This window comes from Phyllostomus hastatus, unplaced genomic scaffold (assembly GCF_019186645.2).
Source record: "Phyllostomus hastatus isolate PE091 unplaced genomic scaffold, TTU_PhHast_1.1 phas_scaffold_12, whole genome shotgun sequence".
In the NCBI taxonomy this organism is placed as follows: domain Eukaryota; kingdom Metazoa; phylum Chordata; class Mammalia; order Chiroptera; family Phyllostomidae; genus Phyllostomus; species Phyllostomus hastatus.
Genome location: NW_025334007.1, coordinates 19841147 through 19853670, shown reverse-complemented (window position 1 = coordinate 19853670; position 12524 = coordinate 19841147). Strand labels below are relative to the sequence as shown.

Sequence of the window (12524 nt, the reverse complement as noted above, 5' to 3'; positions counted from 1 at the left end):
TAAATTAACCACAGTAGGAAGTTAGCAACAGTGGATTGAGCGCGGGCTGCGAACCAAAGCATCGCAGGTTCAATTCCCAGTCAGGACACATGCCTGGGTTGCAGGCCACAGCCCCCAGCAACCGCACATGGATGTTTCTCTCTCTCTCTCTCTTTCTCCCTCCCTCCCTTCCCTCTCTAAAAATAAATAAATAAAATCTTTAAAAAAAAACCTACCTCTTGAGTGGAGCCAAAGAGCCTCATGTTGTGAGGTTTGGGGAGGGAGACACAAAATGTGTGCCCTGAACAATGTGCATGAGTGTCACGACACGTGGAGAGCTCATGTGAGCAACATGAAACGCTCCCCATGGAAAAGAGACCGTGCACTTGAAGAATCAAAGTATTTCACCAGCAATTCTTCCACGCAGAGAAACCATCTACAAAATAACTTAAGTCTAAGTAAGATGTACTACATCTTCTGGCCTAACCAGAAGGTGCTACCTCCTTAAATTTTTTTCATTCAAAACCTCACAGAATAAAGAGAGAAATGACGGGGGAGGTGCAAATGATGATCCACACACCCCTGGACGCTAACAAACACGCACCCTACATGTGTGCCACGCCCCACAGAGGTACAGATACATTGTAGCAATGCCAGCGCCCAGCTTTCAATTTCGTTCCACAAAAAGCATACAGTGTAGCCATGGCTGTGGACCGGGTGAGCAGTATCCTGCATTTCTCTGTGCTTCGATTTCACAACTTCCAGGGACTCTATAATTATTCCACAATGAAATGTTGTTTTTTTTAAAAAAAAATACAAACACAGTCACAAAGAACCTACCTTAGAACATTGCTTGTGATTCTGGCACCAAACCAGGGAACCATTGTTCTGCGAAAAGAAAAAGAAATATCGACCCGTTACAAACCCTTCTGAGGAAAAACGACCAAGACATTTAAGGGGTGTGAATGGGCTTTTTTTAATATTTGCCTGAACCGGACGGAGACCAGGGTTGCGGCCCTGAGAGCGGTGGTTAGAAAATGCGTTTCTAACGGAAGTCCGGTTGTACCCTCGACTTCACGACAGAAACAAAGACGATGTATAAATGAATCAGGCTTCCGAGCCGTGCCCAAGGGAGGAAGAGTGGGCAGGAAAACGCACGCTCAGACCTGCCCGTCGCAGCGGCTTTGGCGAGGTCTCACCCCCGCGGGGGGGGCGTGGACACCCAGCAGGCGCTGAGCTGCCCGGTTCGCAGCACCGACGGGCGGAGCCTGGGACTCCGCCGTCCCCGGAGAAGCCTCCTCCTTCCCGTTCACTGGGCGAGTGACACGGACCAGGGCCGAACCACCCCCGTGCCCCAGCGTATCCACCTGTAGGGCAAAGGGACAAACCTCACGCGGGAGGTCGCTGGGATGAGTCAACAATATAATGCACATGCATCGGCATCCCCGTGTTAGACAACAGATCTTCAGACCCATCTCCAACGTGCAAATGTCTGCCTAGAAGCTTCTCGTCCCACACGATGAAGACTTTGGTCACCACTCTTCCTTTGGCGGTGATGTTTTCCGCCCGATGATGCTGGGCGGGGGCCCTCGGGAGAGACAGAAGCCACCATCTCCCAGTGATGAAGATGTCCCGTCGTGACCTCCGGGTCTTGGAAGTTCAAGCTCGGGCATGGGGTGAGATAGCCTGCATCCTGTGTGAACCTCTACACGGCTCATTTTTTAATCGGTTTTAACTCTTTTTTTTAAGATTTTATTTTTATTTATTTTGAGAGAGGGAGGGGAGGGAGATAGAGAGAGAGAGAGAGAAACATCCATGTGCTGTTGCTGGGAACCTGGCCTGCAACCCAGGCATGTGCCCTGACTGGGAATCGAACCTGCGACGCTTTGGTTCACAGCCCACGCTCCATCCACTGAGCTACGCCAGCCAGGGCTCATTTTTAAGAGCATCAGAGTGGATGTTGGTTTGCAGTTATATTTTTTAAAAAACCCTGAAATAATAACATCTTCAAAAAAATACTTGTCATAACTTTCTTGAGAGAAAAGTCACACGCCTGCACATCCCTTATTTAAAGGGTACGATTCGGTGGCTTTTAAGTACAGTCACCAGACCGGGCGACGCTCTGCCGATCCTTTTTAACCTTTCCATCAACTGGGAAAGAAAGAATCCCCCGCCCCCTGTTCGCTCCCCCGACCCAGCCGCGGGCGGCCACAGGCCTGCTGCCCGACTCCCACTCCGTAGCCTGCCCTCCCCTGCGCATCTCCCGTGAAAGCAACGACCCCGCAGGTGGCCCTCTGTGCCTGGCTGCGCTCGCCTGCTACCTGCTACCTCGCGCTAAGTGCCGGGGTGTTTTTGCTTCATCTCTGTAGCCGCATGCATCGGCAGCTCGTCCCGGGTGCTGTCCGACTCCGTGGCGTGGCGAGGCCCTACTGTGTCTCACTGAGTCCCGTTTCTAATAACACGTCTGCATAACGCGGGGGTCCCCCAAACCCCTGGGTGGGTCTCAGGTGGGCGGGCCGAGCCCTCCTCCTTCTGCAGGGGAAGGGGGCGGGGCTAAGATCTGTCGGGCCCGCGGGAAAGCTGAGGGGCGAAACCTCTCCACCCTGTGGCCCCCCGAGCTCCGTGGTGGTCCCTGCGCGGGCGGACTCCTGCCGGGGCGTCCCAGGAGCAGGGCTGTCAGAGCGTCCTGCCCCCACGGGCGTGTTCCATGCTGAGCACCCCCAAGGCCCTTGTCAAGAGACCGGGTGCACGCCACTTCCAGAAGATGCTTATTTAGCAGGGCCACAGTCTGAGCGCACTGGGCCTGCTGCAGCCAGGTCGGAGGCTCCTGCCGCTTGCTGCGAGATCGCCCGCGGGGCCAGCTCCCCTGCCCTTTCCCCTGCAGGCCTTTCCTCCCCCGGGCGGGCGACCGCAGCCTCTGCAGGGGACCAGGGGCCCTTCTCTGCCCCTGCGTGTCCTGCACGGCTGTCCATGGGTGTGTCACGCCCTCCTCTGCCGGGGGTCTGTGCTGTCTTGGACCTGAACCTGAGCTCCCCAACCGCAGGGCAGCCCAGGAGGCAGGAGGCACTGTTTCCGTTCGGCCCCAGTGACCCACACGGGCCGCGGACCAGCCCCTGCTGGGCGCCAGACACAGATGTCCATCAACGCCGGGCCCTGGGACAGGGCTGCACCAGTGGGCGTGGCCGAACGAGTGGGCGTGGCCAAACAAGTGGGCGTGGCCGCCGCTGCCGGCCGAGGGCGCGCTGGCGGTAATATTACTGAGAGGTCGCCTGATTGTCACACTGTGGTTACCAAGATGCGTGGCCGCTTCCCCGCAGCGGGCCCTGGCGCTGCCATCTGACATGCGCAGTCCCCATCAGCATCGTCCACCCGACCCAGGAGACGGCTCCCCGCTCCCCAGTTAACAGACGAGGGCTTGGCCAGCCGACTGAGGCGTGCGCGATCACAAAGCCAGTGGCGGCAGCCAGCCGCAGGGGGACAGGGTGTGTCTGGGGGCAGGGGGGTGCGATCCCAGGGGGCCTGGGCCAGCCCCAGCCTCTAACCTCGCAGGGGAGACAGGGGAGAGGTGGGCCCACAGCCCCCATCTCGGGGACATCCAGGTGGGTGCATGCAGAGAATACAGCAGGAGATTGGGTGTCGGTGTATCACTGGAAATAGAAATCTTTTAGTTGATGTCAGAGGGTTAAAAAAAAAAATAAACCAGAAAGAGCTGTCAGGAGTTCTCTTCCGGGCTCATGTGGGTAACACCCTTCTGCCCTGGCTGGCGTCCGTAGCTCAGTGGATTGAGCGCGGGCTGCGAATCAGGCATTGCAGGTTCGATTCCCAGTCAGGGCAGATGCCTGGGCTGCAGGCCATGACCCCTAGCAACTGCACATTGATGTTTCTCTCTCTCTCTCTCTCTCTCTCTCTCCCTCCCTTCCCTCTCTAAAAATAAAAAAATAAAATCTTAAAAAAAAAAAAAGGATAACACCCTCCTGCTGCCCCGGACAGGGGGCGAAAGGGCCAACCCCCGACAATGAGCACGGAGAGAAGGCAGCAGCGAAGACTGCCAGCAGGGACCCCGAGGACAACCGGGGTGCCCCCACCCGTGGGCTCAGACGCCTTCCGAGCCCACAAAGAAACCCACATGCGAAGAGTCCGCCAAGCTGCTCCCGAGTCCCTGAGAGGTAACACCAGTGCAGGTCCCCACCCCACGCAGGTTCATCTCTGGACGGATTTCCCACTGACCTCGGGACAGAGAAAGCCCCACCGTTAGAAGGAAACATCCGGGGCGACAGCGGGCCACCCCAGAAGACTGTGTCCTGTGACGGTACCCACTTTTATGACCAAAGACACCATGTCGAAGGGTGCCCGGGGAGATGAGAAACATCCTCCAGGCACCGTGTTTAGCAGGACACCCAGGGCGGGTCGTCGGGGGAGGGGAGAAGCGCATTGCTTTGCCGTTGTGACTGCGTTTACGAGTGGGGGAGGGGCGCCATACCACGTTGGGAACCCCCCAGTCTGACGGGCCACGCGCTTCCACGCTCTCTGAGGTGGCGGCGAGGCTGAGAAGGGGGCCCATCACGCTCTCCTCCCCGGCGGACGCCAGCCCCTCCCCCCTGTTTGCCTAGGTGAGCAGCCGGCAGTGCCGGCATCTCAGACTCCATTTCCTGGGCCTGGCCACTGTCGTGCTTGGACGGGGAACGGTCTGTCTCAGGGGCTGTGAACACTTTCCGGGGCGTTCTTTGTCTTTGGGACCTCTGCACGGAGTTTTTCCACGCACACATTTTCCACACACACACACACACACACACACACACCCCTTCCTCAAAACGCGTCCATCTCCTCTTCGCATTTCATTTTCCTTCCTGGCTCCTGTTTCCCTTCACACAGCCCCTCCCCCTGGTTAAGCTTTCGCAGCGGCTCACACACGCTCTGGCCTTCATCTGTCATCCTTCTCCACACTCTTCCTCTCCACAAAAAACTTCTAAGAAGCCGGGCTCCTGCCGGCACGGGTGTCTGTAAACCGCCCCCCGCCCCACCCCCTCCGCCTCCGCCGCCGTGTTCCGGCCAGGTGTGCGCCCTCCGCCGGGGGCGCTTACCTGCGTGCGCTCTTCCGAGCAGGGGGGCAGCAGCAGCAGCAGAACACCAGCGCCGCTGCAGCCTCCCGCCCCGGGGGGGGGGGGGTGGGTTCTGGAGCACATGCCACAATAGCCCTCAGCAGGTAAGCCACCTGACAACGAGAATAAGACACGGTCTTTGCACGGCCGCCCCGATCTGGCGTGAAGCCAACGAAACGCAGAGGCCGAGAGAGCAGGAGGATGTTGTTGCCTCTGGACCCGGGGCTGGGGCCGGGGCCGGGGCCGGGGCCGGGACCGCCAGGCAGGATCAGACGGCGGGGCTTTTGAAGGGCCGCAGGGATGACATCCCGCGTCTTGTTGGTTTTACCAGATCAAACGCGTGCCCCTCTCAAAGGGTGTGTGCGGCGAGTCCCGTCACCTGCCGCCCACGTTGTTTCCGTGACACGCTCCGGGTTTCTGCAAAAAGCCTTTTTGATTTTTTTTTCTCCTCTCCTTCAAGCAAAACGAAGGCTTCAAAAGCTTCGAAGGAAGAAAACACTCCATTCACTCAGACGCAGCCCCCGAGGAGGAGAGAGAGAGGGGAAGGAAAACTGGTTATCCAGACACCACCGTCTGAAGAGAGGAGAGAATATTGTACTCATCACAGGTTGCACTTTCCTTTCGACCTGACCAGGTGTGGGCGGGGGGCTGTCTCGGGGGGCATCCGCTGGCAGTTTCGGAAAAACACCGAAGTCTTGTCCAGCACAGGACGGAAGGTGCCACCCTGAAACCATCCCAGGAAACCCACAGCAGACGGCACCTTGACTCATCATCCGCCCTGGAACCCTGCAAAGCATCGGCTATTTCTCCCCGATTTTGCTCTTGTTTGGTTTTCATGTCACATGTGAGTGTAAAAAATAAAAGCAAGGCTGCGAACCAAAGAGTCACAGGTTCGATTCCCAGTCAGGGCATATGCCTGGGTTGCAGGCCATGGCCCCCAGCAACCACACATTGATGTTTCTCTCTCTCTATCTCTCTCTCTCCCTTCCCTCTCTAAAAATAAATAAATAAAATCTTTAAAAAAATAAAAATAAAAGCAGGCATTAAAATTTAAATGAATCCACTTCCATCGAGGATATTTTCCTAGACTCTTGGGACCATGGAATAATATATTTGATTTCATTTCTTATTACCAGGATGTTCCTTTCTCTCATCCATACACATGGAAGTTTCTCGTGTATTCCACAGTGGCTAAAAGACAAAGGACACCACGGCGCTAAACTTGAGACTAACCCTTTCCATGGCTCAAAAGACTTTTTAAAAAAAAATCTTTGCACCCTGGCTGGCGTAGCTCAGTGGATTGAGCACGGGCTTCGAACCAAAGCATCGCAGGTTCAATTCCCAGTCAGGGCACATGCCTGGGTTGCAGGCCACGGCCCCCAGCAACTGCACATGGATGTTTCTCTCTCTCTCTCTCCCTCTCTCTCTCTCTCTCTTTCTCTCTCCCTCCCTCCCTTCCCTCTCTAAAAATAAATAAATAAAATCTTTAAAAAATATATTTAAAAAAATCTTTGCTAGTCACCATCTCAACTGTAAACTTCAGTGGACATTTGTCAGGAGCCTTATATGCGTATGACTCGGTGACAGAGGCTGATCTGGAAAAGCTCTGGGCAGTAGGGTTGCAACTCTAGGATGTTCCAGAAAAGGTACAGCTACAGGGACCATCAGATGAGCGGCCACTGGGGTTTGGGGATGGAGGCACAAACAGATGGTGCCCAGAGGGAGTGTGGGGCAGGGAAACCGCTCTGTGAGATGCTGTGCTGGAGGGTACACATCATCACACACGTGTCCAGACCCACACAATGGACAACAGCAAGACGGACCCTAATGTGACCTGTGGACTCTGGTGATCCGGACGTGCCTGAGCAGGTCCATCACGGTGACAAATGTCCCTTTCCGGGGCGGGGGGGGAGGGCGAATGCTGATAGGGGGGCCTCGTGCATGCGAGGCCCCACAGGGGTGTATGGGAACTCCTTGGCTTTCTGCTCTGAGCTGCTGTAAACCTAAAACTTCTCCAACACAGAGGCTCCTGAAAAGGGGGGAAAGGGAGGTGCGTGTATTTTTGGTTCCTGCGTAAGGTTTCTTTCCAAGTTGTGACTCATTCCCAGTGAAAGGCCTGGGCTTTTCATCCCCCACTCCTGAAGGGGGAATTCCCTCGGCATCCCACAGACACATCCCACCGGGCGCTCTCGGGGCACGGTGGTGACCACACCCGTAGGCCTCCCCCCACCCCCCCGAGGCCCGCACTGGAATGCGGCCCCGCACAACCCTGGCGGCTGGCGTGGGAATGAGAACCTCGGCCACCGCTGCCCCTGCACCCGGCCCTTCTGCCTCCACTGGCTCCACTCGGATGCACTGCAAATGCCCCTTCCCCCAGGAAGCCCTCCCTGACCACCACAGGTCTCCCGGTGGCACACCTGGTGGCAACTCCCACACTTCCCTCCCACCGCATTCTATCACGGCTAACGGGACACAGTGTCTTTTGGCTGCCGTTACTCGGTGACCGTCTGTCCCCAGCCTGTCACCGCCATGAACACTCAGTCTACTTGAGTCTCTCTCGCTCAACATGGGGTCACCCTTGAACCTAACAGACAGAATGCAATGAAAAATCAATACATGCCATAGGGAGTCACACCCAGGCATTTTAACTTCAATCCTGAGGCCTCAAGGAGCTGGAAAGTGAAACACATAGAGGGAGCTGACCAAACTTTTCACCTACGGGTGGAGCTTCCAGGAAGTTAGGTTCGTTACTTGGCACAGTATCAGCAGCGGTCCCCATGCTCTTTGGCACCACAGGCTGGTTCCGTGGAAGACCCGGGGCGAGGGGAGAGAGGAGCTCAGGCAAGCCTCCCTCCCCCACCATGGGTGGGACAGGTGGGAGCGAGGGACAGCAGGTGTGGCTCAGGTGAGCTCTACCTGCAGCCCGGTTCCTAACGGTACCCGTCCGTGCCCCAGGGGTGGGGGGAGAACCCTGTCCTGTAAATGCACGAGAGACCTGGCCTGCCAATACTGAAACTGAGCAAAAGCCCGCATGCAGAATTGAATACAAATGGTCTAAGACACAAACAGGCTGACTATGTTTCATAGACGTATACAGTTAGAGTCACCCAAACAGACGTGCCACGCGGGGAAACGGAACGTTCGCCTGTGGGTTGTGAGCAGGAGCGTGCTAGTAGTGCCTTCTCTTTGTGGGAACGCATCTGACGAGGACGGGATTTAGGACTGCAGGCCCCACCACGGGCCCGGGGGTCCCGGCACCTCCTAGGCCTCGGGCCGCTGTGGCCTTCCCAGCCCCACGCCCTTCAGAGGACCCGCCAGGCCCTCCCTCCCTCCTGCCGCTGCCAAGGGTCCGGAGGGTTTCCCCAAGCCGCGTTCCATTGTAAAACTCATGTTCCCAGGGGGAAATGCTGGCACGTCGCGGCTTTTCCACAAGGTCCCACGAAGCCCGACATTGCAAGACAGAAGAGGTGAGCTGGGCTGGGGGAAGAACCCCCCCCTTCAGTAGGCGCATTCCGTGTAGTAACTGGGGTAACTGGGGGTTGTAGTAACTGTAGTAAGCGGCTCCCAGTACGAAGGACAGGGGGCCATGAGCCGTCGGGGCCTGCTAGACACGGCACCACGGCGGCCTTGCTCCCGGGCAAGCTGGGACCTGGACGAATGTCCATGCAGACCTAGGGGACGCAGGCCGACGCAGCTAAGAGCTTGCCACTCCGGCGTGGCTCCCTCACTTGGAAATCGGGCGTGCGTCCCCTCCGCGGCAGGAGGCTGGCCCCGGTCGCCACATGCACCTGCCTGGGAGGTGAGGCAGGCTGAGGAAGGGGAGGGAGGGAGGGTCGGGCAGAGCACGGGTGTTGCCGGAACCGCCACGGTAGCCATGAATGACCGTGTGCGCCCGAGTGAGTGGCTTGTGTCCCCATGGGTCCTCATCGGCCACACCCACAGTCAAGGCGAGTCGACGTGGGGCGTATTTCTCGGAGAAGCTGAGCGCATTGAAGAAAGTCACTGAGCAGTGGCGGGGAGGGACCGCTGAGGGGAAGAGTCGTCCTGGCCGGTGCGGAAGATGAAGGAGGAGTCTCCTCCGCACACGGCTGGGGAGTGGGCGCCCGTTTAGGCCCCAGAACGCGGCAGCTCCTCCATCCAAGTCCCTACAAGCTCTTCCTCCTCCACTAAGACCGTTTAGAACTGGAGACGATCTCACTGCAGCTCGATACATTGTCCCTAAAAATAGCCACTGTTTCTCTTGAGGATGCCCCCCTGGAAAAACCAGCTGTTCTTTCAATGTGTTTCAACTGCTTCTCTGCTATTTTTCTTTTTCATCTGTGCTTTTGCAAGCAACTTCAGTGTGAGGCTAGGTACCAAACAAGTGAAATATTTTGTAAAAAAAACAAAACAAAACAAAACAAAAAACCATGCCTGGCCACTCCAAAGTTCCCATAACGAATCAAAACCATTATCAAAGCAGGAAAAAATGCGAGAGTGATGCAGAAAAACAAGTTAAACACAGAACTTGACACAAGCCTTAATAACAGCCTGCACTAGAATCACAGTGTGCTGCAAATGTACAAGTCGTTACAATGTAACACTTCATGACCGGCGGTGTTTAGGAGCCTCCTTAGGTCTTTTCTTTGCTTAACGGTTGTTGTGGCTACTTTGTTTTCATTGGATAGCTGTTGTGGCTACTTCGTTTTCATTGCACAGTTGTTGTGACTACTTTGTTTTCACTGGATGGTTGTTGTGGCTGCTTTGTTTTCATTGGATGGTTGTTGTGGCTACTTTTTTTCCATTGGATGGTTGTTGTGGCTGCTTTGTTTTCATTGGCCGGTTGTTGTGGCTGCTTTGTTTTCATTGGCCGGTTGTTGTGGCTGCTTTGTTTTCATTGGCCGGTTGTTGTGGCTGCTTTGTTTTCATTGGATGGTTGTTGTAGCTACTTCGTTTTCATTGCACAGTTGTTGTGACTACTTTGTTTTCATTGGATGGTTGTTGTGGCTGCTTTGTTTTCATTGGATGGTTGTTGTGGCTACTTTTTTTCCATTGGATGGTTGTTGTGGCTGCTTTGTTTTCATTGGCCGGTTGTTGTGGCTGCTTTGTTTTCATTGGCCGGTTGTTGTGGCTGCTTTGTTTTCATTGGATGTTTGTTGTGGCTACTTTGTTTTCATTGGACCATTGTAGCTGCTTTGTTTCCATTGGACAGTTGTGGCTACTTTGTTTTCATTGGACAGTTGTTGTGGCTACTTTGTTTTCATTGGACCATGATTTGTGCACAAACAAACTAGAATGATAATCAGGAGAAATTTTAGCAAACACTAAAGGTGGACAGGCAGCCACTGAAAGGATGACTTCACGACATTTCTTAGCTAAGTCAGGGTTTAATCGGCCCTACCTGGGCAGGGTAATGAGCTAAAGATGTTCACAAAGCCATTGGCAACCACTTTCTTTATTATTATCTCAAAACGTAGTGAGAGCTCTTAGAATTCTGACTTCTGCACGGTGACTCACGGCAGACACATGGGCCCCAAAGCCTTCTGCGACCTTCTTCTAAATCCCCCACGGTCACCTTCTGAGCCAACAGTCTGCACCGGCGGGCACGCCATCAGCCCCTCTGTGTGAAAGTACGAGATTCCTTCCAGTCAAGGCTAGGCCTGTTTTCCCGAGCCAGGACAAGGGAGGGGAAGCACCGTGTGATTCCAAACACCCACGCAGACTGTCTGTAAACTGGAGGGTTCTGACGCGGGTGACACCATATAATTACCCATCAGAAAAGACCCTGGAGGGTCATTCAATCCGTCTTCTTGCTGAAAGCAAGACAAATGGGACTCGATAATGACATGTCATTGTCTCATGACACAAGGAACTTTCCGAGGGAGAGCGGTTCCAGTACCCCAGCACGTGTTACGCTGTCTCCCTGGCTTTCCCTTCCCTGAATGGTTGTGCAAACCTCCCCAAAACCCAGTGGAAAACGAAGGGGGGAAGAGTTGCTAACTTTCAGACTTTCTGCCTGCTAACCCTTTATGTTCTCAGGAACAAAATTCTCCGAGAAGTCTCTGCAAAACAGTTGCAATGCCCAAGAACAAGGTCAACGCCAACTGAGAAACTGGACACGCAGCCCGTCCTGCGTACAAATATGAGGAAGGAAAGTGCTGTGTTGTTCGGTTCCACAATACGCAAAGGTGGGCCCCCTGTCACGATGCAAACAAGCCAGCTCCCTGCATGTGAACTGGAACTGGGGGACTCTTTGGAAAATGCTGAGCAGTGGCGGACAGGGGGAGGGGGAAAAGGGGAGAATGGATGGGGAGGGAGGGTGCACGAATCCAGGGAGACCAGGAGACCTTGGAATGACCCAGCCCGGGGCCGTCTGCCCACACCGGGTCCCTCCATGTGGTGGATTTGAAACACACGTGCAAGCCACGGCCCCTACTAGCGGCAGGAGATTCTGAGGGAAATCCTAGATCACGAGCATTGCGAGAGCCCCTCGCGGTCCAAGCGCAGCATTCCGCCTTTGCAGACGAGGACACTCGCGGAGCCCGGGACCTCTACAGACAGGCGGCACGTGGCTGGCTCCAACCAGAAGGCTAGTGGGAGGGCGAGCACGCGGAGCTTGGGGCCCTAAGACCCCTTTTTCACATTGCACGTTACGTGTCCACCCTCAGGCGTGAGCCCCAGTACAGTTCATGGCTCCCTGTCTCCAATGAGAAGAACGGAGTTTGCTGGCTCGTCACAGACTCGTCTGCAGCCGAGGCTGGACAGCTGTGCACGGTGCACGTCGGTGGGTGAGGACGCTCCGCACCCAGGCGTGCCTGAGGGGGATTCAGGAGAAGGTCTCCGAGAGATCGGGATGGCTGCGTGGCTACCGGGACTCGCTGTGCAGGCCATCCTCCGAGCCCCGCCCCGTCTGCCGTGATGCAATAACACAGGAAACGACCTTCCACTGCTTGCGAACACAAGAGCGCCCTGATGACTTTCCGTGTGGCTGGGTCGCTTGCCGTCTCTCGGAAGGCACCATAATTCCCACGGAGGCGTCCCTGCGGCTCCTTCAAGCCAAGCTGTGGCGCACGGAGTTCACAGCCCATAAAGCCCCGTTGGGGGACAGGAAAGCCCAGGAACGATGCCCCGGGCTCAGCCCCCCACCTGGAGGGGGCGGGGGCAGGGAGAAGGGGGCTGTTGGGGGTTGAGCAGAAGGTCGCAGAGGGACTTGGACAGGAAGGCTGAGGACACGGTCAAACAGAAAACCCCTGGGCCCCCAAATAGCCTCGCTTGGGCTAAAGCCCCTGACGCCCCAGCCGGCTGGAATGCCTGACGTCACCGCTGTCCCAACCCCTCCCAGAAACCCGATCCCCGTCAACCACTCTGGAGCGTTCTGGCCAACGCCAGGGAGGCCCTGCGCGCCCCGGACCCTCGCCAGCCCTCCACCCACCCCCAGCAAAGGAACCTCGCCAGCGTCTTCCCCGC

The 12524-nt window shown here is 56.0% G+C and overlaps 1 protein-coding gene across 1 annotated transcript in view; it reads right to left on the bottom strand.

Annotated features, from left to right (window-relative positions):
- ANOS1 (anosmin 1) overlaps window positions 1–12524 on the bottom strand; it is an 89776-nt gene that overhangs the window by 63081 nt on the left and 14171 nt on the right. Inside the window, exon 2 of the mRNA XM_045855804.1 lies at window positions 820–867. Within this exon, the coding sequence (XP_045711760.1) occupies window positions 820–867 (48 nt within the window). The remainder of the gene's footprint in view (window positions 1–819; window positions 868–12524) is intronic.